Below are 26,099 nucleotides of genomic sequence, written 5' to 3'. Positions count from 1 at the left end.
ATAAAACACGCACGCATGCACGCACTTTGGTTTCTTGACACCACTTGATAACATAGTTGTCACAATTTGCATTGCTTTTACGCATCTCTTTTGAAGATGAAGCAGCATATAATTTGATTTATTGAAGGGTATGAGACGATGCACAACACCACCACAGCCTTATTACAGTGAGGTACGTACATACAGACGTACAGTACAGTAGGGAACGTGGTCCTCCAGAGCCTTGTATGAGCTATGCTCATTCTGGATGGCATGGCGGCAGGTGAGGTGATCGGCTATCACACATACTAGAAGCAGGCATCATAGTATTTATCCCACTGATCGGCTATCTCGATATGATCGATGATTAGCCGTGTAGGTGGTAATCGTCGACTGCAGTAGCCTCCAGCAGCGACGATGAAACCCCGCGCGGGTTCTACATGCAGAATGGCTCGCGGTGGATGTCAAACTTGCAAGCAGAAGACAGCTGGGGCTCCTGCAGAGTTAACCAAATGCAGTATATGTGAACATATATAATGTGTCGAGCTCCCCATTTCATTGGCTGGGTGGAGAGAAAATGTGCTGGACTCACCTCCACCCCGCTGAAGTTGGCCACCTTGCGGATGCAGCCGCCGGCGGGGCCCTGCAGGTTGCAGTTGCCGCCGCCCTCGCGCATGATGGTCCTCATGGAGGTGAGCAGGTGGCCGTAGGTGGTGCGCGGCTCGCACTCCACTGCTCTGATGAAGCTGTGCGTCATGGCGCCAACCGTCGCATCGGGTCCAGGCATCTGCACGCACGCACGCATCAGTGACATGTAAGCACGAAAGAGGCACCTAGCTTTGACATGGATGATTATCAACGCTAGCTCACCATGTTCATCTGGGTCTTTCCGTTGCTGCTGCCACTGATGAGCACGGCCTGGCCACCACTGGTGCCTTTGAAGGCGCCGTTCAGAGGGCGCTCATCCCTCCACCTCAAGCATCCGTACCTAAATTATTTTGAATTTTAGTTTAAAAAATATTTCAGCCACTACCATAATCACTGAAATTCCGTGTATTTTGGTGATTTCAGTTCGCATTTCGGCCAAAGAAAACAAATGTTCATTTACATGTTCATTTGTAATAGCGCTGTCAAATGTTTTCTGTCGAGTAGTTAGTAGTGACTTTGTAGTTCCAAAGACATTGTGGTTCTTTTATACTCACTTCGTCCGGAAATACTTGTTATCAAAATGAATAAAAAGCGATGTATCTAGATGCATGTATTTTAGTTCTAGATACATCCCTCTTTGTCCATTTTGATGACAAGTATTTTCGGACGGAGGGAGTATGAAATAGGAGAGAGAGCTCTCTTTATAAAAAAAATCAACCAAATATTTCGTAAGCATGAAAAATATTTTGAAATTTATTTGATGACTGGAATATTTTTATCAAGGGGTAAATATTTCGATGTCCACCAAAATTATTGAAATTCAGTGAATTTCATTGACATCTCATTCATCTCACTGGAAGTGAAACCACTCCTGATGAAGACATGAAAAAAAACCAGCAGATAGTTTATTAGGTTTGTAGGTAGTGCTACGCGGTGTAGTCAGGAATAGATGCATGGGAATATATATGGGAGGGATAGGAGTTGTTAGTTACTGACTGCTTGGAGAAGGTGCACTGGTATGGGAGATCGAGGACGGTGGCACTGTGGCAGGCGTCGACGATGGCGTGGAGCTTGACGCCGTGCACGAGCGGGCGTACGATGGCCTGGTTGATCTCGTCGTCCAGGATGGGGCCCTGCTGGAACGAGTCCAGGGGGCAGATGGCCTCGTCCATGCCGTCACGCTCTTCGCCGCTGCAGTCAGGGACCTGCACGCCAGCGCCGGAGAACTGGAACACCAGTGAGTCGCCAGAGCTGCAACCCTGCACCAGCCAGTGCATCGCCATGCGGATGTTGTTCTTGGTCGGCTGCCTGCACGGGTCCCTCTCCTCATCTACATTGGCCGGTTCATCAACCAGCACGCGTAAGCGAAACCAGACAAGATGTTGGACTAAAAAATTCTTGGCCGGTGTTATTACCGGTGAGGATGAGGACGCAGTCGTTGGCGAAGCCGAAGTGCTCGGTGAGGAGGTACCTCATGCACTTGACGTCGTTGATGGGGCCCCTGAGCTCGCAGGCGCGAGTGTTGGTGTACTTGATCCCCACCAGCACGGCGCGCTTCTTGCCGCGGCCGCCGCCGAAGCCCGGGATGGGGCGCATCGCCGGCACCATCGCCCCGTGCCGTCGGCCACCCCCGCCGACGCGGGTAACGCAGCAGCACTGCATGCACTGGACGGCACGGGCGCCGGGCGGCGCGGCGACGCTGGCGCTGCACTGCCTGCAGCGCACCATCGTCGCCGGAGCGGGACCCCTTCCGCAGTTCATGTTCATGGCTGCCGAGCTACCTGGGTAGGTGGGTTCGTTAGCTTAGTTGAGCGCTGCTTGCTTGCTTGTACTGCCTCTGCCTCTCGCTCCTTCCCGCCCTTTATATAGAACCAGCTGGATGATGGAAGCTATGCATGTTGATACTGGTCCACTACGATTTATATATTCAAGTATTCTGTCTCAGAAAATAAAGGTTTTGTTTAGTGGAAATGGGCATATATTGTTGTCGATGGAACATTTCTGTTGGCTTTTTCAAGAGAACGCCATTTATGCTGTGCATATACTCCATACCACAAGTGGAAATGGGTATGTGATTCTTTATTGCTATTATTATTGTATGTTCTTCTTTTGTGGGATTCTTTTCTATTTATTTTGGGGCAATTGGCACATGACTTCCGTAAAATAATCAGCACATGACTGACAAACCTTTAGTAGATTCCTCGCAAAAAAAAATCTATTATATTTAATGAAAGCCCTTAAGCTTAGTACAACCAAGTTTTGTGTCGTGTTAGACGAGCCTGACAGAGTGATGTGGATTTTAACTAAAGATGGTGTATTTACTGTTAATCATATCTACATGTTCTGGATTTCGTAGAGTTAATGTTTCTTATATGCAGTTGTGGAAGCTGAAACTGCCATTGAACGTGAGTTTATTCTGTGAAGAATAGGATTTCAACTAGAGACAATTTGTTCAAAATATGATGGTATGGAGTAGATTTGTGAGGGTTTTGTGCCGATCACGAAACGAGGGAGCACAACTTCTTTGCCTGACCTCTGGCTAAATATATTTGGAAATATTTCTGGAGTTGCTTTTGTGTGCTAGAGATATCAAAAAAATATGTTACATATGTTACAAAATGATCAGTTACAATTTTTATATATTCTTTTTTCCTTTTCTTTTAAGGGTTGGAACATGACTTTGTTAAATAATCAGCACATGACTATCTGCTAAACCTTTAGTAGATTCCCTCACAAAAAAAATCAATGAAATCCCTTGAGCTTACGTAACCATTATTGTTGTGCTGCAGATGTAGACAAATTGCGGCCTATATGTGCGTAGGTTATTTCTAAGGGATGGTTGTGCAGCGATAGCGATTGTACATCGCATGTGGCTGCTAATCTGGCACCCGATCTCGAGCTCTGGGGTGATAGCCTAGGTCTGAGCCGAGTTGGTTATACCTGGCAATGCCATGCTCAGACTAATTGTTCGGGGTGAAAATCTAGATTCTAACTTGGTTGGTTGAATCCCGTGACGGCAGCGCTTGAGCGTCATTCCCTCCCTGAAGGCGTTGTTGTTGAAGAACCGTGTCATCCTTGTGGCCGCATAAGATGGTTGGTGCGGATATGGCCATTGTTGTAGTTTGCCGATTGATGATCTGACAGCTTTAGTTTTTCTCCTTTTTCCTCGCGCCCGCATAGCTTTGATATTATATGATTTTGCTATTTGTTGGCATGTTTTTTGTGTGCGTGCATTAGTGTTGGTTGTGTGCATTTTAATTATGGAGAGGCCAGATGTGTGCTCATTTTGTATCCTCTTGATGCTCCATTTAAGCCAATAAAATCCATGCTTTATTAAAAAATATGGGTATGTTATTTAATTATGGTGGAACCAGTCAACCCAGGTTAAAGTGATAGACTTGGCATTGATACTTCCATTTTTCTGAATTTATTGTAGGCTTTTAGGCGTTGTTCTATATTTGAGCCCTTGTTACATGCATGGTGATACGATCTTTTGGCAGTCAGAATGTGCACAGCTTATTTGGTGATATTGTCAAATTTTCTTTTGGAGTGGAAATAATGGTTTGTTGGAGGAGCTGATCAGCTGGAACCTGAAAAGCCAAAGAGAGATGCCCATATACATCGAGGAAAATGAAAGGATCCAAGTTAGATGTTATTGAAAACACCAGCTACAAATGAGTGGCGGTGCACATCTGTCTGCAAATTAACTAGACTAGAATCACCACTGTAATTATTCTCAAAACGGAAGTGGAAAGAGGAGAGGGAGAAGTGCCTGCAGCCGGCCGGCCCATGCTGATGATATATATTCCTCCCGATAAGAAGCAAGGCAAGGAGCTGTGAGCCGGACAAGAAGATAATACGATTCGGATTCGAGCGCCATCATTTGCTGCGCCTTTTCTTTTCATTTGGACCGGAGCCATCCAAGTTGCTAATCGAATTCACTTTCCCCTAGGCAACTGAAGTTGTTAGTGACGAATCACGCCAGCGTGCGTAAGCGCACGTACCAAACAGTGACGGATCACTCCGGTCCACTCAAATCTTGATGATTTACTGAGTTTACCAGCACCAGAAAATCTCTCAAAACTATCTCTATGAAAAAAATTTGGTGAAATGGGCCACTAAGAAAGAATGGAATATTCTCACAAAACTAAATATTATCTTAGCATGCATATCAAGCATTCTCCATAAAAGCATTTTTTCGTCAGGATGTTTTCGAACCCCTGATGGGCATTGCAATTTAGTGTAGTAGCTAAGAGCAACTCTAGCATACCCCGTAAAACACGTGAAACCGCATAATTCCAGCGAGTATGCAGACTCGGCCCAATTTTCCGACCAGAACAGAGCCCGCATACTCGCCCGGCACGTAAAAATTTTTGGCGTGGCCCGCAAACCGCACGCCCCAACCACTGTATCTACGGTTCCGCGGCGCGTTTGCGGGTCGAAACCCTATCCCCCGCCGTCGTCGAGCCACGTAATTCCCCACCCCCTTCTCCACATTTCTCGCCGCCGGCGACCACCTCCCCCGCCTCCAGCCTCCATGTGAGGCCACATGTGGAGCTCCGGACGCGGCTCCGACAGCAGATCCGGCGGCGAAAGCGACCCCAAGCGCGAGCAGCGCGTCCGGTCAGACGGCACGAGGAAGCGCGGGGCCCAGAAGTGGACCAACCGCGGCCTGTCGCCGCCGGCGAGCTTCCGCGTCTGTGAGATGGAGGAGTATGACCGTCAGCGAGCTTCCTTTGTCGCGTCCTTCTCCTCCACGGCGAGATCTTCGTACGCCGGGAGCTCCTCCTCTTCCGACGCGGGCCTTCTTCCCGTGAAGAGGGAGTGGTTGGAGGAGCCGGACGACTTCGAGTCCGTCCCCGACAAGGAGGAGCCCGAGGAGCCCGCTCCGCTCGGCCGCCGCGGAGTCGTCGGGCCGGAAGACTTCGTCTCTGACTTCGATGCGGTTGCTGCCGCCATTTCCTAGCGGAGCGTTCGCGAGGAGGCGGAGCACCGGTGCCACGCCGAGGAGCTCGAAGACATCTAGTGGCAGCAGGCGGTCGCCGCCAACCTCACCGCCAAGGAGAAGGACGGGGAGTGGCGCTGATACGTCTCCAACGTATCTATAATTTTTGATTGTTCCATGCTATTATATTACTTGTTTTGGATGTTTAATGGACTTTAATATAACTTTTTATATTATTTTTGGGACTAACCTACTAACCAAAGACCCAGCGCAAATTGCTGTTTTTTTGCCTATTTCAGTGTTTCGCAGAAAAGAAATATCAAACGGAATCCAAACGGAATGAAACACTCGGGAGAGTTATTTTTGGAACAAATGCGATCCTGGAGAATTGGAGTTTACGTCAAGAAAGAAGCGAGCAGGCCACAAGGCAGGGAGGCGCCCCCCACCCTCGTGGGCCCCTCGCAGCTCCACCGACGTACTTCTTTTTCCTATATATACTCATATACCCCGAAAACATCCAGGAGAACCACGAAACCCTATTTTCATCGCCACAACCTTCTGTATCCATGAGATCCCATCTTGGGGCCTTTTCCGCGCTCTGCCGGAGGGGGAATCGATCATAGAGGGCTTCTACATCAACACCACAGCCTCTGCGATGATGTGTGAGTAGTTTACCACAGACCTTCGGGTCCATAGTTATTAGCTAGATGGCTTCTTCTCTCTTTGGATCTCAATACAAACTTCTCCTCGATTCTCTTGGAGATCTATTCGATATAATTCTTTTTGCAGTGTGTTTGTTGAGATCTGATGAATTGTGGGTTTATGATCAAGATTATCTATGAACAATATTTGATTCTTCTCTGAAATCTTTTATGCATGATTTAAATATCTTTGTAAGTCTCTTCGAATTATCAGTTTGGTTTGGCCTACTATATTGATCTTTCTTGCAATGGGAGAAGTGCTTAGCTTTGGGTTCAATCTTGTGGCATCCTTTCCCAGTGACAGCATGGGCAACAAGACACGTATTGTATTGTTGCCATCGAGGATAAAAAGATGGGGTTTATATCATATTGCTTGAGTTTATCCCTCTACATCATGTCATCTTGCCTAATGGGTTACTCCGTTCTTATGAACTTAACACTCTAGATGCATACTGGATAGCGGTCGATGTGTGGAGTAATAGTAGGAGATGCAGAATCGTTTCGGTCTACTTGTCGCGGATGTGATGCCTATATACATGATCATGCCTAGATATTCTCATAACTATGCGCTTTTGTATCAATTGCTCGATAGTAATTTGTTCACCCACCGTAGAATTTGCTATCTTGAGAGAAGCCACTAGTGAAACCTATGGCCCCCGGGTCTATTCTCCATCATATTATTTTCATATCAACTTGCTATTTCTATTACCATTTATTTTCCAATCTATACAACAAAAATACCAAAAATATTTATCCTATTATCTCTATCAGATCTCACTCTCGTAAGTGACCGTGAAGGGATTGACAACCCCTTTATTGCGTTGGTTGCGAGGTTCTTGTTTGTTTGTGCAGGTACGAGGGACTTGCGTGTAGTCTTCTACTGGATTGATACCTTGGTTCTCAAAAACTGAGGGAAATACTTACGGTACTGTGCTGCATCATCCTTTCCTCTTCAAGGGAAAACCAATGCAAGCTCAAGAGGTAGCAAGAAGGATTTATGGCGCCGTTGCCGGGGAGATTTGCACCAAGTCAAGTCGAGATTTGATCTCCCGACAACTAGCCATTTCTGGCGCCGTTGCCGGGGAGATCTACGCACAAGTCAAGACATACCAAGTAGCCATCACAAATTCTTATCCCTCGCATTACATTATTTGCCATTGGCCTCTTGTTTTCCTCTCCCTCACTTCACCCTTGCCATTTTATTCGCCCTCTTTTTGTTCGCTCTTCTTCTTGCTTTTTACCTGTTCTTTGTGCAATTTGTTGCCATCATGTCTGAAATTGGGGAGGTTATCGTTGATAACGATAGTGGTAATAACATGGAAAACGTTGATGCTTTTGATTATCCTCATGAAGAACCAACTATTTTGCATACTAAAAAGTTTCGGATCGGTAGTGGTAATATTATTGGAAAAGGAGTTATTCAAGATTTCTTTACTTGTGTCGGTGCTTTACCCACTATGGGAGGGTCTATTCTTCATAGAACTAGTAGTTTTGCGAATGCTATATCTTTCCTCATAGTTGAACCTGAAAGACAATTTATTCATATGCACCCTTGCATCCAAAGGATTTTTCTAGAATTTTCCAATATTGAGCATTCTTCTATTAAGCGAGCAGCTACCCTCTTTTTAGCTCATGAGTTCAGATCTATAATAAGAGAATCCAATGAAATTTTTGCGCATTATAGGGTGGATGCCGGCCGTACCCCCATAGAAGCAATCCTTTTTTATCAAGAAGACATAATGAATTTACGATCTCTAGATCATGTTGCTTTTAATGAAAACCTTAGAAAAAAGTCCCTACCGACGTTCTAGTTGACAGGATTTCTGAACTTAACAATAATTTTGCTATCGAGAATAATGGGTTAGGTTTTTATCTTGAACAAAAGCTCATGACTTTTGCCAAAAGAATGCTTATAATGATGAATTGGTTGTGCAATATGAGGGGCCAAAGGAGGAATCAATACCTCCCAAGCTTGATCTTGAGGACTTTTGTCCCATTAAATTTAGCTCTTTTGATTACTTTTGCTTGCCACAAAGAAAACTTGCCGCTAAACGTATGGAGTATGAGATGAGTTTTCGCAATTTGCCTTATCATTATCATGACAATACCTAGATCTATTCTTGTTTTTATGCCTAGCTAGGGGCGTTAAACGATAGCGCTTGTTGGGAGGCAACCCAATTTTATTTTTGTTTCTTGCTTTTTGGTTCTGTTTAGTAATAAATAATTCATCTAGCTTCTGTTTACATGTGGTTTTATGCTTTTAATTAGTGTTTGTGCCAAGTAGAACCTTTGGGAAGACTTGGGGGAAGTTTACGTGATCTTGCTGTAAAAAAAACAGAAACTTTAGCGCTCAAGAGATTTGCTGCCATTTTTTTTACTGGAGAGTGCGATTAGGTTGATTCTTTTTGCAGATGATTAATACACAAATTTCTCACGTCCACCAATTTATTTCAGAATTGTTGGGGTTACAGAAGTATTCGAAACCTACAGATTACTACAGACTGCTCTATTTTTTGACTGATTCTGTTTTTCGTGTGTTGTTTGCTTATTTTAATGAATCTATGGCTAGTATCAGCCTATCAGGGGGTATGAACCATAGAGAAGTTGGAATACAGTAGGTTTAACACCAATATAAATAAAGAATGAGTTCATTACAGTACCTTGAAGTGGTGGTTTGTTTTCTTATACTAACGGAGCTCATGAGATTTTCTGTTGAGTTTTGTGGTGTGAAGTTTTCCAGTTTTGGGTAAAGATTTGATGGATTTTGGAATAAGGAGTGGCAAGAGCCTAAGATTGGGGATGCCCAAGGCACCCCAAGGTAAAATTCAAGGACAACCAAAAGCCTAAGCTTGGGGATGCCCCGGAAGTCATCCCCTCTTTCGTCTTCGTCTATCGGTAACTTTACTTGAGACTATATTTTTATTCACCACATGATATGTGTTTTGCTTGGAGCGTCTTGTATGATTTGAGTCTTTGCTTTTTAGTTTACCACAATCATCCTTGCTGTACACACCTTTCGGAGAGACACACATGAATCGGAATTTATTAAAATACTCTATGTGCTTCACTTATATCTTTTGAGCTAGATAATTTTGCTCTAGTGCTTCACTTATATCTTTAAGAGCACGTTGGTGGTTTTATTTTATAGAAATTATTGATCTCTCATGCTTCACTTATATCATTTTGAGAGTCCTCTAGAACAGCATGGTAATTTGCTTTGGCTATAAAATTAGTCCTAATATAATAGGCATCTATTTATTGATTGTCTTCCTTATGAGTGGCGGTCGGGGACGAGCGATGGTCTTTTCCTACCAATCTATCCCCCTAGGAGCATGCGCGTAGTACTTTGTTTCGATAACTAATAGATTTTTGCAATAAGTATTGGAGTTCTTTATGACTAATGTTGAGTCCATGGAGTATACACACTCTCACCCTTCCACCATTGCTAGCCTCTCTAGTACCGCGCAACTTTCACCAGTACCACAAACCCACCATATACCTTCCTCAAAACAGCCACCATACCTACCTATTATGGCATTTCCATAGCCATTCCGAGATATATTGCCATGCAACTTACCACCGTTCCGTTTGTTATGACACGCTTCATCATTGTCATTTTGCTTTGCATGATCATGTAGTTGACATCGTATTTGTGGCAAAGCCACCTTTATAATTCTTTCATGCATGTCACTCATGAGTCATTGCACATCCCGGTACACCGCCGGAGGCATTCACATAGAGTCATATTTTTTTTCTAAGTATCGAGTTGTAATTTTTCGAGTTGTAAGTAAATAAAAGTGTGTAGAGCATTGTCCCATGTGAGGAAAGGATGATGGAGACTATGATTCCCCCACAAGTCGGGATGAGACTCCGGACGAAAATAAAAAAGGGAGAAAGGCCATTAAAAAGAGAAGCCCCCCCCCCAAAAAAAAGAGAGAGAAAAAGAGAGAAGGGACAATGCATGTTACTATCCTTTTACCACACTTGTGCTTCAAAGTAGCACCATGATCTTCATGATAGAGAGTCTCCTATGTTGTCACTTTCATATACTACTGGGAATTTTATATTATAGAACTTGGCTTGTATATTCCAATGATGGGCTTCCTCAAAATGCCCTAGGTCTTCATGAGCAAGCAAGTTGGATGCACACCCACTTAATTCTTTTATTGAGCTTTCATACACTTATGGCTCTAGTGCATCCGTTGCATGGTAATCCCTACTCACTCACATTGATACCTATTGATGGGCATCTCCATAGCCCGTTGATACGCCTAGTTGATGTGAGACTATCTTCTCCTTTTTGTCTTCTCCACAACCACCATTCTATTCCTCCTATAGTGCTATGTCCATGGCTCACGCTCATGTATTGCGTGAAGATTGAAAAGGTTTGAGAACATCAAAAGTATGAAACAATTGCTTGGCTTGTCATCGGGGTTGTGCATGATTTAAATATTTTATGTGGTGAAGATGGAGCATAGCCAGACTATATGATTTTGTAGGGATAACTCTCATTGGCCATATTATTTTGAGAATACATGATTGCTTTGGTAGTATGCTTGAAGTATTATTATTTTTATGTAAATATTAAACTTTTGTCTTGAATCTTTAAGATCTGAACATTCATGCCATAATAAAGAAAATTACATTGAGAATTATTCTAGGTAGCATTCCACATCAAAAATTCTGTTTTTATCATTTACCTACTCGAGGACGAGCAGGAATTAAGCTTGGGGATGCTTGATACGTCTCCAACGTATCTATAATTTTTTATTGTTCCATGCTATTATATTACCTGTTTTGGATGTTTAATGGGCTTTAATATACCTTTTATATTATTTTTGGGACAAACCTACTAACCAAAGGCCCGGTGCAAATTGTTGTTTTTTTGCCTATTTCAGTGTTTCGCAGAAAAGGAATATCAAACGGAATGAAACCTTCGGGAGAGTTAATTTTGGAACAAACGTGATCCAGGAGACTTGAAGTTTACGTCAAGAAAGAAGTAAGGAGGCCACGAGGTAGGGAGGCGCACCCAGGGGGTAGGCACGCCCCCACCCTCGTGGGCCCCAAGCAGCTCCACCAACGTACTTCTTCCTCCTATATATACCCATATACCCCGAAAACATCCAGGAGCACCACGAAACCCTATTTTCACCGCTGCAACCTTCTGTACCCGTGAGATCCCATCTTGGGGCCTTTTCCGGGGCTCTGCCGAAGGGGGAATCAATCACGGAGGGCTTCTACATCAACACCATAGCCTCTCCAATGATGTGTGAGTAGTTTACCACAGACCTTCAGGTCCATATTTATTAGCTAGATGGCTTCTTCTCTCTCTTTGTATCTCAATACAAAGTTATCCTTGATTCTCTTGGAGATCTATTCGATGTAATTCTTTTTACGGTGTGTTTGTCGAGATCCGATGAATTGTGGGTTTATGATCAAGTTATCTATGAAAAATATTTGATTCTTCTCTGAGATCTTTTATGCATGATTTAAATATCTTCGGAAGTCTCTTCGAATTATCAGTTTGGTTTGGCCTACTAGATTGATCTTTCTTGCAATGGGAGAAGTGCTTAGCTTTGGGTTCAATCTTGCGGTGTCCTTTCCCAGTGACAGCAGGGGCAGCAAGGCACGTATTGTATTGTTTCCATCGAGGATAAAAAGATGGGGTTTATATCGTATTGCTTGAGTTTATCCCTCTACATCATGTCATCTTGCCTAATGCGTTACTCTGTTCTTATGAACTTAATACTCTAGATGCATGCTGGTTAGTGGTCGATGTGTGGAGTAATAGTAGTAGATGCAGAATCGTTTCGGTCTACTTGTCACGGACGTGATGCCTATATACATGATCATGCCTAGATATTCTCATAACTATGCGCTTTTCTATCAATTGCTCGACAGTAATTTGTTCACCTACCATAGAATTTGCTATCTTGAGAGAAGCCACTAGTGAAACCTATGCCCCCCGGGTCTATTCTCCATCATATTATTTTCATATCAACTTGCTATTTCTATTACCATTTATTTTGCAATCTTTATTTTCCAATATATACAAAAAAATACCAAAAATATTTATCTTATTATCTCTATCAGATCTCACTTTCGTAAGTGACCGTGAAGGGATTGACAACCCCTTTATCGCGTTGGTTGCGAGGTTCTTGTTTGTTTGTTCAGATACGAGGGACTTGCTTGAGGTCTCCTACTCGATTGATACCTTCGTTCTCAAAACTGAGGGAAATACTTACGCTACGAATTACCCACAAGTATAGGGGATCACAACAGTTTTCGAGGGTAGAGTATTCAACCCAAATTTATTGATTCGACACAAGGGGCGCCAAAGAATATTCTCAAGTATTAGCAGCTAAGTTGTCAATTCAACCACACTTGGAAACTTAATATCTGCAGCAAGGTATTTAGTAGCAAAGTAATATGATAGTAGTGGTAATGATAGCAAAGGGTAACAGTAGCAAAAGTAATGTTTTTGGGTTTTATAGTGATTGTAACAGTAGCAACGGAAAAGTAAATAAGCGAAGAACAATATATGAAAAGATCGTAGGCATTGGATCGGTGATGGAGAATTATGCCGGATGCGATCAATTATGTAACAGTCATAACCTAGGGTGACACAGAACTAGCTCCAGTTCATCAATGTAATGTAGGCATGTATTCCGAATATACTCATACGTGCTTATGAAAAAGAACTTGCATGGCATCTTTTGTCCTACCCTCCTGTGGCAGCGGGGTCCTAATGGAAACTAAGGGATATTAAGGCCTCCTTTTAATAGAGTACGGGACCAAAACATTAACACATAGTGAATACATGAACTCCTCAAACTACGGTCATCACCGGTAAGTATCCGGATTATTGTCACTTCGGGGTTAACGGATCATAACACATAATAGGTGACTATAAACTTGCAAGATAGGATCAAGTACTCTCATATATTGATGAAAACATAATAGGTTCAGATCTGAAATCATGGCACTCGAGCCCTAGTGACAAGCATTAAGCATAGCAAAGTCATAGCAACATCAATCTCAGAACATAGTGGATACTAGGGATCAAACCCTAACAAAAATAACTTGATTACATGATAAATCTCATCCAACCCATCACCGTCCAGCAAGCCTACGATGGAATTACTCACGCGCGGCGGTAAGCATCATGAAATTGGTAATGAAGGAAGGTTGATGATGACGATGGCGACAGATTCCCCTCTCCGGAGCCCCGAACGGACCCCAGATCAGCCCTCCCGAGAGAGTTTAGGGCTTGGCAGCGGCTCCGTATCGTAAAACGCGATGAATCCTTCTCTTTGATATTTTTTTTCTCCCCAAAAGTGAATATATGGAGTCAAGGTTGAGGTCGGTGGAGCGTCAGGGGGCCCACGAGGCAGGGGGCGCGCCTAGGGGGTAGGGCGCACCTCCACCCTCGTGGACAGGTGGTGGGCCCCCTGGCATGGATCTTTCTTCCAGTATTTTTTATATATTCCAAAATAATTCTCCGTTGATTTTCAGATCATTCCGAGAACTTTTATTTTTGCACAAAAATAACACCATGACAATTCTGTTGAAAACAACGTCAGTCCGGGTTAGTTCCATTCAAATCATGCAAGTTAGAGTCCAAAACAAGGGCAAAAATGTTTGGAAAAGTAGATACGACGGAGACGTATCAACTCCCCCAAGCTTAAACCTTTGCCTGTCCTCAAGCAATTCAATTGATAAACTGAAAGTGATAAAGAAAAACTTCTACAAACTCTATTTGCTCTTGTTTTTTTAAATATGTAAAGCCAGCATTCAGGTTTTCAGCAAAGATTATGAACTAACCATATTCACAATAACACTTAGGTCTCATGTTTACTCATATCAATGGCATAATCAACAAGCGAGCAATAATAGTAAATCTCGGATGACAACACTTTCTCAAAATAATCATGATATGATATAACAAGATGGTATCTCGCTAGCCCTTTCTGAGACCACAAAACATAAATGCAGAGCACCTTTAAAGATCAAGGACTGACTAGACATTGTAACTCATGGTAAAAGAGATCCAGTCAAGTCATACTCAATGTAAACTAATAGTAATGAATGCAAATGACAGCGGTGCTCTCCAACTGGTGCTTTTTAATAAGAGGATGATGACTCAACATAAAAGCAAATAGATAGTCCCTTCGCAGAGGGAAGTAGGGATTTGTAGAGGTGCCAGAGCTCGGTTTTGAAATAGATATGAATAATATTTTGAGCGGTATACTTTCATTGTCAACATAACATCAATAATATTTTGAAATAGATATCTTCCATGCTACACACATTATAGGCGGTTCCCAAACAGAATGGTAAAGTTTATAACCCCCCCCCCCCTCCACCAACAAGCATCAATCCATGGCTTGCTCGAAACAATGAGTGCATCCAACTAACAAGAGTCCCGAGGGAGTTTTGTTTGCAATTATTTTGATTTGATTTGCATAAAGGATGGGACTGGGCATCACGGTGACCAGCCATTTTCTTGTGAGTGAGGAGCGGAGTCCACTCCTCTTGAGAATAACCCACCTAGAATGGAAGACATAGACAGCCCTAGTTGATACATAAGCTATTCCAGCATATAAAACAAAATGTTTATTTGAAGTTTTAGAGTTTGGCACATATAAATTTACTTGGAATGGCACGTAGATACCGTGTATAGTTAGGTATGGTGGACTCATATGGAATAACTTTGGGGTTTATGGAATTGGATGCACAAACAGTATTACCGCTTAGTACAAGTGAAGGCTAGAAAAGGACTGGGAAGCGACCAGCTAGAGAGCGACAACATTCATGAACATGCATTAAAATTAATCAACACCGAATGCAAGCATGAGTAGGATATAATGCACCATGAACATAAATATCATATAGGCTATGTTGATTTCGTTTCAACTACATGCGTAAACATGTGCCACTCGAATTGTTCAAAAGAGGATACCACCCTATCATACCACATCACAACCATTTTAATAGCATGTTGGCACGCAAGGTAAACCATTACAAGCTCCTAGCTAATTAAGCATGGCATAAGTAACTACAATCTCTAATTGTCATTGCAAACATGTTTATTCATAATAGGCTGAATCAGGAATGATGAACTAATCATATTTACAAAAACAAGAGAGGTCGAGTTCATACCAGTTTTTCTCATCTCAATAAGTTCATCATATAATCATCATTATTGTCTTTCACTTGCACGACCGAATAGTGTGGATAATAATAATAGTGCACGTGCATTGGACTAAGCTGGAATCTGCAAGCATTCAATTCAAGAGAGAAGACAAGGTAATATGGGCTCTGTGTTAGATCAACAACAATGCATATGATATCCACTTAGCATTTTCATTATGGTCTTCTCCTCTCGACCCCCAAAGAACAAGAAAAGAAATAAAACTATTTACACGGAAAAGCTCCCAACAAGCAAAAGAAGAACAAGAAATCTTTTTGGGTTCCCTTTTTAATAATTACTACTACAGGCATGAAAAGTAAACTAGCTAAAAAGCTACAACTAATTTTTTTTGTTTTTCTTAAGGTTAATCAAACACACAAGAAGAAGGCATAACAAGGAAAATAAACTAGCATGGATGATACAGTGAAAAAGTATGAGTACCGACAACTAGCATGAGTGTGTGAACATGAATGCAATGTCGGTGAGAGATATGTACTCCCCCAAGCTTAGGCTTTTGTCCTAAGTTGGTCTATGTCCACGGTTGGCCTAGCGGATATTCAAAGTTGTAGCTGGGGTCATACTGAGATGCAGCGGCAATTGCGTGATGAGTTGTAGCTTGGAGGCGAGATGTCTCCGCCCTTCTTTCGTACTCGGTCGCCTCCTCCCTGGTTATAAAATATCTCCCCTTTGCCTGAAAGTCAAAGAAAGTAGGAGCAGGGAGAGCGACGTGATAGGTGCGTCTTCTGTCAAAGATTAGTTGGTACTGGAGGAACTGATCGTTCCTCTCAAAAAACTGATGACGAACCAAAGCGTCATAATCTAAATAAACAGGAGCAACTCAATATCATATCCACGTATGGGTATCTCAAGAAAGTTAGCTTTACGAGTTGCATAGATTCTACCAAAGAAATCTCCATGAATACGATTATTATGCAACCTACATGCAACAATGGCCCCCAAGTTATATTGTCTATCTCCTAATACAACACTCTTGAGAACACTAAGATCTGGCACACACATGTGACATGCCTCATCCTTACCATTTATGCATCTACCTATGAAGAGAGCAAAATAATGTATAGCAGGAAAATGAATGCTCCCTATGGTAGCTTGCGTGATTTCCCTAGATTCCCCCACAGTTATACTAGCAAGAAAGTCTCTATATTCAGATTTGCGAGGTTCACTAACATTACCCCATTGTGGAAGTTTACAAGCAGTGTTAAAACCTTCTAAGTCCATGGTATAAGATTTATCATAAAGATCAAACATGACAGTTTGAGAATTGCGTGATGATGAAAATTTAAACCTTCTCACTAATGAATCAGTTAAATAGAGGTATTGACGGCACTTATCTGCCTCGAAGCTCTCCAGATCAGCATTACGCACATATGCATCAAATTCCTCTTTAATTCCTGCTCGGATCATGAAATCCTCTAACGGCCATTCACAAGGCCGCACTTGAGCGTCTCTTGGTGGTTCCTCGTCCGCATCGCGTATTGCGGGCCTGGTTCCTTGCTTCCTTGAAGAACCACCTTGGTTCATTTTCCTAAACATATTTCTTCCTCTCAAAAATTGCTGAAGTTTTTAGTAACTTCAAAATAAAAGTGAACCAAACTCAACAAAATTTATAGCAACTACTCCTACAAGTGCCTAGATACTATATCATGCATTAAAACTATTTTTGACCATATAAATTTGACATGCAAGTTCAAGAACAGGGTCACCTAAGCAGCAAAAATCTGCAATGAATAAAGCACTAGAATAAAAACTAATTGGACCATTGGAGGAATCACATACTAAAGAACAATCCCCCAAAGCAGTTTTGTGAATGGAGCTTTGAACTAGGAGATCGAAAATGGCACCAAGATGAGCTTGAACTCGGGTTTGAGCTGGTTGGTGATTTTTTTAGGAGGAAGAAGGAGTGTGTGGTAGTTGGAATAAGTGGAGGGGACCCACGTGGGGTCCACGAGGCAGGGGGCGCGCCCTCCACCCTCATGGGTACGTGGCTGCTCCCCCTGCTATGTTTTCAGTGTCAGATATTCTCAAATATTCTAGAAAAAATCGTATTTAATTTTCAGGGTATTTGGAGAACTTTTATTTTCGGGGTATTTTTTTATTGCATGGATAATTCAGAAAACAGGTAGGAAAATATTATTTTTGCTTTATTTAATATAAATAACAAAAAGTAAAAAGAGGGTACAGAAAGTTGTGTTTTCTAAATTCATCCATCTCATGCTCATCAAAAGGAATCCACTAACAAGGTTGATCAGGTCTTGTTAACAAGCTCGTTTCGAATAACATGAAACCGGAGAATTTTCGAATAACACTAGTTTACCTCAACCGGGATATGCACATCCCCAACAATAAGAATATCATATTTATTCTTGACAGTAGGAAGATGAAATTCAAAACCTCCAATAGTAATTGTTGAAAAATTTCCAATAGAATTGATGATGTGGACTTCAGGTTGTTTCCTCAGAAAGTGTACCGTATGCTCATTACCATTAACATGAAAAGTTACATTGCCCTTGGTGAAATCAATAATAGCCCCTACAGTATTCAAAAAGGGTCTTCCAAGAATAATAGACATACTATCGTCCTCGGAAATATCAAGAATAACAAAGTCCGTTAAAATAGTAACGTTTGCAACCACAACAGGCACATCCTCACAAATACCGACAGGTATAGCTGTTGATTTGTCAGCCATTTGCAAAGATATTTCAGTAGGTGTCAACTTATTCAAATCAAGTCTATGATATAAAGAGAGGGGCATAACACTAACACCGGCTCCAAGATCACATAAAGCAGTTTGAACATAATTTCTTTTAATGGAGCATGGTATAGTTGGTACTCTTGGATCTCCAAGTTTCTTTGGTATTCCACCCTTAAAAGTATAATTAGCAAGCATGGTGGAAATTTCAGCTTCCCATATCTTTCTCTTATTTGTAACAATATCCTTCATATACTTAGCATAAGGATTCATTTTAAGCATATCAGTCAAACGCATACGCAAAAAGATAGGTCTAATCATTTCAGCAAAGCGCTCAAAATCCTCGTCATCCTTTTTCTTGGATGGTTTAGGAGGAAAAGGCATGGGTTTCTGAACCCATGGTTCTCTTTCTTTACCGTGATTCCTAGCAACCAAGTCTCTCTTATCATAACGTTGATTCTTTAATTGTGGGTTATCAAAATCAACAACAGGTTCAATTTCTACATCATTATCATTACTAGGTTGAGCATCAACATGAACATCATCATTAACATTATCACTAGGTTCATGTTCATTACTAGGTTGTGTTTCAGCATCAGAAATAGAAATATCATTGGGATTCTCAGGTGCGTCTACAACAGGTTCACTAGAAGCATGCAAAGTCCTATCATTTTTCTTTTTCTTCTTTTTAGAAGGACTAGGTGTATCAACTTTATTTCTCTGAGAATCCTGCTCAATTCTCTTATGATGGCCATCAGGATACAAAGGTTCCTGAGTCACTTTACCTCCTCTAGTTGCAACTCTAACAGCAAAGTCATTGTTTTTATTATTCAATTCATTGAGCAAATCATTCTGAGCTTTAAGTACTTGTTCTACTTGAGTGGTAACCATAGAAGCATGTTTACTAATAAGTTTAAGTTCACCTTTAACACTAGGCATATAATCACTCAAGTGTTCAATCATATAAGCATTATGTTTCAATTGTCTACCAACATAAGCATTGAAGTCTTCTTGCTTAACCATAAAGTTATCAAATTCATCCAAACATTGGCTAGCAAACTTAGCAGGAGGTATTTCAGCTTTATAATATCTATAGAGAGAATTTACCTTTACTACCTGTGTCGGGTTATCGAGACCGTGTGTTTCTTCAATAGGTGATGTATTAAGACCATGTATTTCTTCAACAGGAGGTAAATTATTAACATCTTCAGCTTTAATACCTTTTTCTTTCATAGATTTCTTTGCCTCTTGCATATCTTTGGGACTGAGAAATAGAATGCCCCTTTTCTTCAGAGTTGGCTTAGGAGTTGGTTTAGGAAGTGTCCAATTATTTTCATTAGTCAACATATTTTCAATAGAATTTCAGCTTGATCAACAGTTCTTTCCCTAAAAACACAACCAGCACAACTATCCAGGTACTCTCTGGAAGCATCGGTTAGTCCATTATAAAAGATATCAAGTATTTCATTTTTCTTGAGAGGATGATCAGGCAAAGCATTAAGTAATTAGAGAAGCCTCCCCCAAGCTTGTGGGAGACTCTCTTCTTCAATTTGCACAAAATTCTATATTTCCCTTAAAGCAGCTTGTTTCGTATGAGCGGGGAAATATTTAGCATAGAAGTAATAAATCATATCCTGGGGACTACGCACACAACCAGGATCAAGAGAATTGAACCATATCTTAGCATCACACTTTAATGAGAACGGAAGGATATAATAGTAGCGAGTTTTCTCATCATTAGTGAACAGGGTAGCTATATCATTTAATTTAGTAAGATGTGCCACAACAGTTTCAGATTCATAGCCATAGAAAGGATCAGATTCAACCAAAGTAATTAACTCAGGATCGATAGAGAAATCATAATCCTTATCGGTAACAAAGATAGGTGAAGTAGCATAAGCAGGATCATATTTCATTCTAGCATTCAGAGATTTTTCTTTAAGCTTAGCTAATAGTTTCTTAAGATCACTTCTATCATTGCAAGCAAGAAAGTCTCTAGCAGTTTCTTCATCCATAACATAACCCTCAGGAACAACAGGCAATTCATATCTAGGGGGAGAATCTTCATCATCACTTTCATCAATATTATCAGTTTCAATAATTTCATTCTCTCTAGCCCTAGCAAGTTTTTCATCAAGAAATTCACCTAGTGGCACAGTAGTATCAAGCATAGAAGTAGTTTCATCATAAGTATAATGTAAAGCAGAAGTGGCATCATCAATAACATGCGACATATCAGAATTAATAACAGAAGCAGGTTTAGGTGTCGCAAGCTTACTCAAAACAGAAGGTGAATCAAGTGCAGAGCTAGATGGCAGTTCCTTACCTCCCCTCACAGTTGAGGGAATTTTTTTGGTTCTTTGACCTTCCAAGTTCTTCATAATGATAAACAGATATAAATCCCAAATGACTCAAAGAATAGAGCTATGCTCCCCGAAAATGGCGCCAAAAAATGTTCTTGATAACCAACAAGTATAGGGGATCGCAACAGTTTTCGAGGGTAGAGTATTCAAACCAAATTTATTGATTCAACACAAGGGGACCCAAAGAATATTCTCAAGTATTAGCAGCTAAGTTGTCAATTCAACCACACCTGGAAACTTAATATCTGCAGCAAGGTATTTAGTAACAAAGTAATATGATAGTAGTGGTAACGGTAGCAAAAGTAATGTTTTTGGGTTTTATAGTGATTGTAAGAGTAGCAACGTAAAAGTAAATAAGCGAAGAACAATATATGAAAAGATCGTAGGCATTGGATCAGTGATGAAGAATTATGCCGGATGCGGTTGATCATGTAACAATCATAACCTAGGGTGACATAGAACTAGGTCCAGTTCATCAATGTAATGTAGGCATGTATTCCGAATATAGTCATATGTGTTTATGGAAAAGAACTTGCATGGCATCTTTTGTCCTACCCTCCCGTGGCAGCGGGGTCCTAATGGAAACTAAGGGATATTAAGGCCTCCTTTTAATAGAGTACCGGACCAAAGCATTAACACATAGTGAATACGTGAACTCCTCAAACTGTGGTCATCATCGGTAATTATCCCGATTATTGTTACTTCGGGGTTAACGAATCATAACACATAATAGGTGACTATGGACTTGCAAGATAGGATCAAGAACTCTCATATATTGATGAAAACATGATAGGTTCATGTCTGAAATCATGGCACTCGGGCCCCAGTGACAAGCATTAAGCATAGCAAAGTCATAGCAACATCAATCTCAGAACATAGTGTATACTAGGGATCAAACCCTAACAAAACTAACTCGATTACATGATAAATCTCATCCAACCCATCACCGTCCAACAAGCCTACGATGGAATTACTCATGCGCGGCGGTGAGCATCATGAAATTGGTAATGGAGGAAGGTTGATGATGACGATGGCGACAGATTCCCCTCTCCAGAGCCCCGAACGGACTCCAGATCACCCCTCCCGAGAGAGTTTAGGGCTTGGCAGCGGCTCCGTATCGTAAAATGCAATGAATCCTTCTCTCTAATTCCCCCCCCCCCAAAAGTGAATATATGGAGTCAAGGTTGAGGTCGGTGGAGCGTCAGGTGGCCCACGAGGCAGGGGGCGCGCCTAGGGGCTAGGGCGCGCCCCCACCCTCGTGGACAGGTGGTGGGCCCCCTGACATGGATCTTTCTTCCAGTATTTTTTATATATTCCAAAATAATTCTCCGTTGATTTTCAGATCATTCCGAGAACTTTTATTTCTGCACAAAAATAACACCATGACAATTCTGTTGAAAACAGCGTCAGTCCGGGTTAGTTCCATTCAAATCATGCAAGTTAGAGTCCAAAACAAGGGCAAAAGTGTTTGGAAAAGTAGATACGACGGAGACGTATCAGCTACTGTGCTGCCTCACCCTTTCCTCTTCAAGGGAAAACCAACGCAAGCTCAAGAGGTAGCAGGCGCCGCATCTGCGAGGAGCAGAGGGCGAAGTACATCGACCTCTGCAGCTCTGGCGAGGACGATTGAGCGCCTCCACGGCATCGTCCATGGCCGCGACCTCGCCGCCGTGAGATCCCCACCCCTCTAGTACTAGTAATAATGTAGTATGTAGTATGAACTAGTGTTTGTAGTGTTTGATCATGTAAAATCTATGTAGTACGTGATGAACTACTCGCGCCCACGAGGTGCAATTTCTCCCGCGAAACTGTTTTTTCAAATTATGCAGTTTCAGATACGGTTTCTCTTTGGCCACACTAGATTTTGACCCGCAAACGAGATCTTCGTGAAACTTCAAACGCGTTTTGCGTGTCAAGATTTTGCGGGGTCTTCTAGAGTTGCTCTAAGGGCATCTCCAACGCTTACCCTTGAACCAGACACCGTATTCGTCTACGGATCTGTGGAAACCAGTCCGCGGACACTAATCCGGAAGCCGGCCACCCAACCATAGCCCCTAGTTATTATTATTCTGATAATGAGAATATATCGTGTAGATACCAATTATACCTAGCCTCTGCATGAACAAGATTCCTAAAGACATTCATGTTGCAAACATAAAAAAAAAAGAGAAAAAGAGAAAACAAGAAAAACACCATGCTACGGTGATCAATCATTCGCAACAGCAGTACTCTCACCGCCGTCAAAGACAACACCCGGACTACAAAGGAGGTACTCTAAAAGCAACGCCTCCAAAAAGGCAACAATGCACAAGCGTCATCGTTGTCTGATCAAAGATATTAGGTTTTCATCCTAGTGAAAGACAGCATTCCAAAAACAATGCCTTCAAGAAGGCCACCGGCAGGTACAACCAATAAGGGCCGGACCTTGGGTTTTCACTCTAGAAATCATGGCTCGGTACTCGAGGATCACCACCACCAAAGAAGTCCACCAGTGCTACCGCCCCCACATACGGAGTCTGCTACTTCAATTGACGTACTACCAGGCTCACATGAACTCATGTCCGGTCTGGACGGGAACATACCCCTCAAGCCAAGTGTTGGAAATATACCCCAAAGGCAATAATAAAATGGTTATTATCATATTTACTTGAACATGATAAATATTTACTATTCATGTTAGAATTGTATTGACCGGAAACTTAAATACATGTGTGCATACATAAACAACAACGTGTCCCTAGTAATCCTCTACCAGACTAACTCATTGATCAAACTAGATGATACCCCGCACGTTGTTGCGGAAATATTTTGCAACATATTTCAATGTGATTCCTTATATGAAACGCGAATATTTCAAGTAATAATATAAAAAACTAAAACTAAAAATACATATAATTTATCATGTTTGATTACTATATAGTTGTAAAATGTTTATTAAATATATACATATATATACCATAATAGAATGAAAATTCATGTTTGCATGTTGACATGGGTCATTTTTTCATCCATGTCATGATGAAGTGGCTAGCTCGCATCTTGAGAGACATATGGTAGTGGGGTGGGCCATTTCTCATGCATGTTATGTGATGATGTGGCATGTTTGCATGTTGAGAGAAATAGTTAGTGGGGGCTAGCTATTTAGATATAGAAGATATGGTTAAGGTTTCCTAGCCATAGACATGAGTTGTCATTCGATGAAGAGATCACATCATTAGGAGAATGATGTGATGGACAGACCCAACCATAAGCTTACCATCTGATCGTATCACTAAGTTCACTTTGCTGTAGCTTTCGTAATGTCAAGTATCTATTACTTAGACCATGGGATCATGCCACTCCTGGATACCGGAGGAATACTTTGCGTGATATAAAACATCACTTCATAACTGGGTGATCGTAAAGATGCTCCACAGGTATCTCCGAAGTTATCTGTTGGGTTGCATGGATCGAGACTGTGATTTATCACACCTTGTGACAAAGATATCTCTGGGTCCTCTCGGTAATACAATGATAGGTATCCATCGTATCTACTTTTCCAAACTCGGTTTACCTTATTTTGAACTCTAATTTGCATGATTTGAATGGAACTAATCTGGACTGATGTTGTTTTCAGCAGAATTGTCATGGTGTTATTTTTGTGCAGAAATCAAAATTCTCAGATTGACCTGAAAATTTACTAAGAATGTTTTTGGAATATATAAAAAATACTGGCGGAAAAAGATACTAGAGGGGGGCCACCCAACAGCCACAAGCCTCTGGGGGCACACCTCCCAGGCTTGTGGCCCCCATAGAGCTCCAGCAACCCTAAGTGCAACTCCATATATACCTATTCGCGGAGAAAAAAATCAAATAGAAGGATTCATCGCGTTTTACGATACGGAGCCGCCACCACCTCCTGTTCTTCATCGGGAGGGCTGATCTGGAGTCAATCCGGGGCATCGAAGGGTGGAAATCATCGCCGCCGTCATCATCAATCTTCCTCTATCACCAATTCCATGATGATCACCGCCGGGAGTGTGTAATTCCATCGTAGGCTGGTTGGACGGTGATAGGTTGGATGAGATTTATCATGTAATCAAGTTAGTTTTGTTAGGGTTTGATCCCTAGTATCCACTATGTTCTGCGATTGATGTTGTTATGACTTTGTTATGCTTAATGTTTGTCACTAGGGTACGAGTACCATGATTTCAGATCTGAACCTATTATGTTTTCATGAATATATGTGTGTTCTTAATCCTATCTTGCAAGTTTTAGACCCCTATTACGAGTTATGATCGCATATCCCAAGGTGACAATAAATGGGATTCTTTCCGGTGATTACCGTAGTTTGAGGAGTTCATGTATTCACTAAGTGCTAAGGCTTTGTCCCGATCTCTATTAAAAGGAGGCATTAATATCCCTTAGTTTCCTTATGGACCCAGCTGCCACGGGAGGGTAGGACAAAAGATGTCATGCAAGTTCTTTTCTATAAGCACATATGACTATATATGGAATACATACCTACATTACATTGATGAATTGGAGCTAGTTCTGTGTCGCCCTAGGTTATGACTGCTACATGATGAATATTATCCAACACAATTATCCATTGCTGACCCAATGCCTACGAGCTTTTCACATATTGATCTTTGCTAAGTTACTTTTGTCGTTGCTACTGTTACAATCACTACAAAACTGTTGTTGCTACTATTGCCACTGTTACCGTTACTATCATACTGAAGGAAATATGCCCTAGAGGCAATAATAAAGTTATTATTTATTTCCTTATATCATGATAAATGTTTATTATTCATGCTAGAATTGTATTAACCGGAAACATAATACATGTGTGAATACATAGACAAACAGAGTGTCACTAGTATGCCTCTACTTGACTAGCTCGTTAATCGAAGATGGTTATGTTTCCTAACCATAAACAAAAGAGTTGTTATTTGATTAACGGGATCACATCATTAGGAGAATTATGTGATTGACATGACCCAAAAGAGTTGTTTTAGTATGTTGCTATTGCTTTCTTCATGACTTATACATGTTCCTATGACTATGAGATTATGCAACTCCCGTTTGCCGGAGGAACACTTTGTGTGCTACCAAACGTCACAACGTAACTGGGTGATTATAAAGGAGCTCTACAGGTGTCTCCAAAGGTACATGTTGGGTTGGCGTATTTCGATATTAGGATTTGTCACTCCGATTGTCGGAGAGGTATCTCTGGGCCCTCTCGGTAATGCACATCACATAAGCCTTGCAAGCATTGCAACTAATGAGTTAGTTGTGAGATGATGTATTACGGAACGAGTAAAGAGACTTGCCGGTAACGAGATTGAACTAGGTATTAAGATACCGACGATCGAATCTCGGGCAAGTAACATACCGATGACAAAGGGAACAACGTATGTTGTTACGCGGTCTGACCGATAAAGATCTTCGTAGAATATGTGGGAGCCAATATGAGCATCCAGGTTCCGCTATTGGTTATTGACTGGAGACGTGTCTCGGTCATGTCTACATTGTTCTCGAACCCGTAGGGTCCGCACGCTTAAGGTTTCGATGACAT

The 26,099-nt window shown here is 41.6% G+C and overlaps 1 protein-coding gene across 1 annotated transcript; it reads right to left on the bottom strand.

The window, feature by feature from the left end:
* Positions 1-56: 56 nt before the first annotated feature.
* On the bottom strand, positions 57-2,446 carry LOC119304356 (metacaspase-1-like). The gene is made up of 5 exons (XM_037581540.1): positions 2,043-2,446; positions 1,624-1,957; positions 850-967; positions 572-766; positions 57-475 (listed from the first exon to the last, which is right to left on the bottom strand). The coding sequence occupies exons 1-5, from the start codon at positions 2,392-2,394 to the stop codon at positions 416-418; spliced, it is 1,059 nt and encodes a 352-aa protein (XP_037437437.1). The 5' UTR covers positions 2,395-2,446; the 3' UTR covers positions 57-415.
* Between the last annotated feature and the right edge of the window lie 23,653 nt (positions 2,447-26,099).

This window comes from Triticum dicoccoides, chromosome 5A (genome assembly GCF_002162155.2).
Source record: "Triticum dicoccoides isolate Atlit2015 ecotype Zavitan chromosome 5A, WEW_v2.0, whole genome shotgun sequence".
NCBI classification, from domain to species: Eukaryota; Viridiplantae; Streptophyta; class Magnoliopsida; order Poales; family Poaceae; genus Triticum; species Triticum dicoccoides.
This window is presented reverse-complemented; position numbering and strand designations above follow the sequence as displayed.

Bases quoted from the DNA above. Each gene is read 5' to 3' on its own strand.
- LOC119304356 (XM_037581540.1), bottom strand. From the start codon at position 2,394: ATGAACATGAACTGCGGAAGGGGTCCCGCTCCGGCGACGATGGTGCGC. The intron at 968-1,623 runs GTCAGTAACTAA...AAAATAATTTAG, and splicing joins CAGTGCACCTTCTCCAAGCA to GTACGGATGCTTGAGGTGGA. The intron at 767-849 runs GTGAGCTAGCGT...GCGTGCGTGCAG, and splicing joins GAAAGACCCAGATGAACATG to ATGCCTGGACCCGATGCGAC.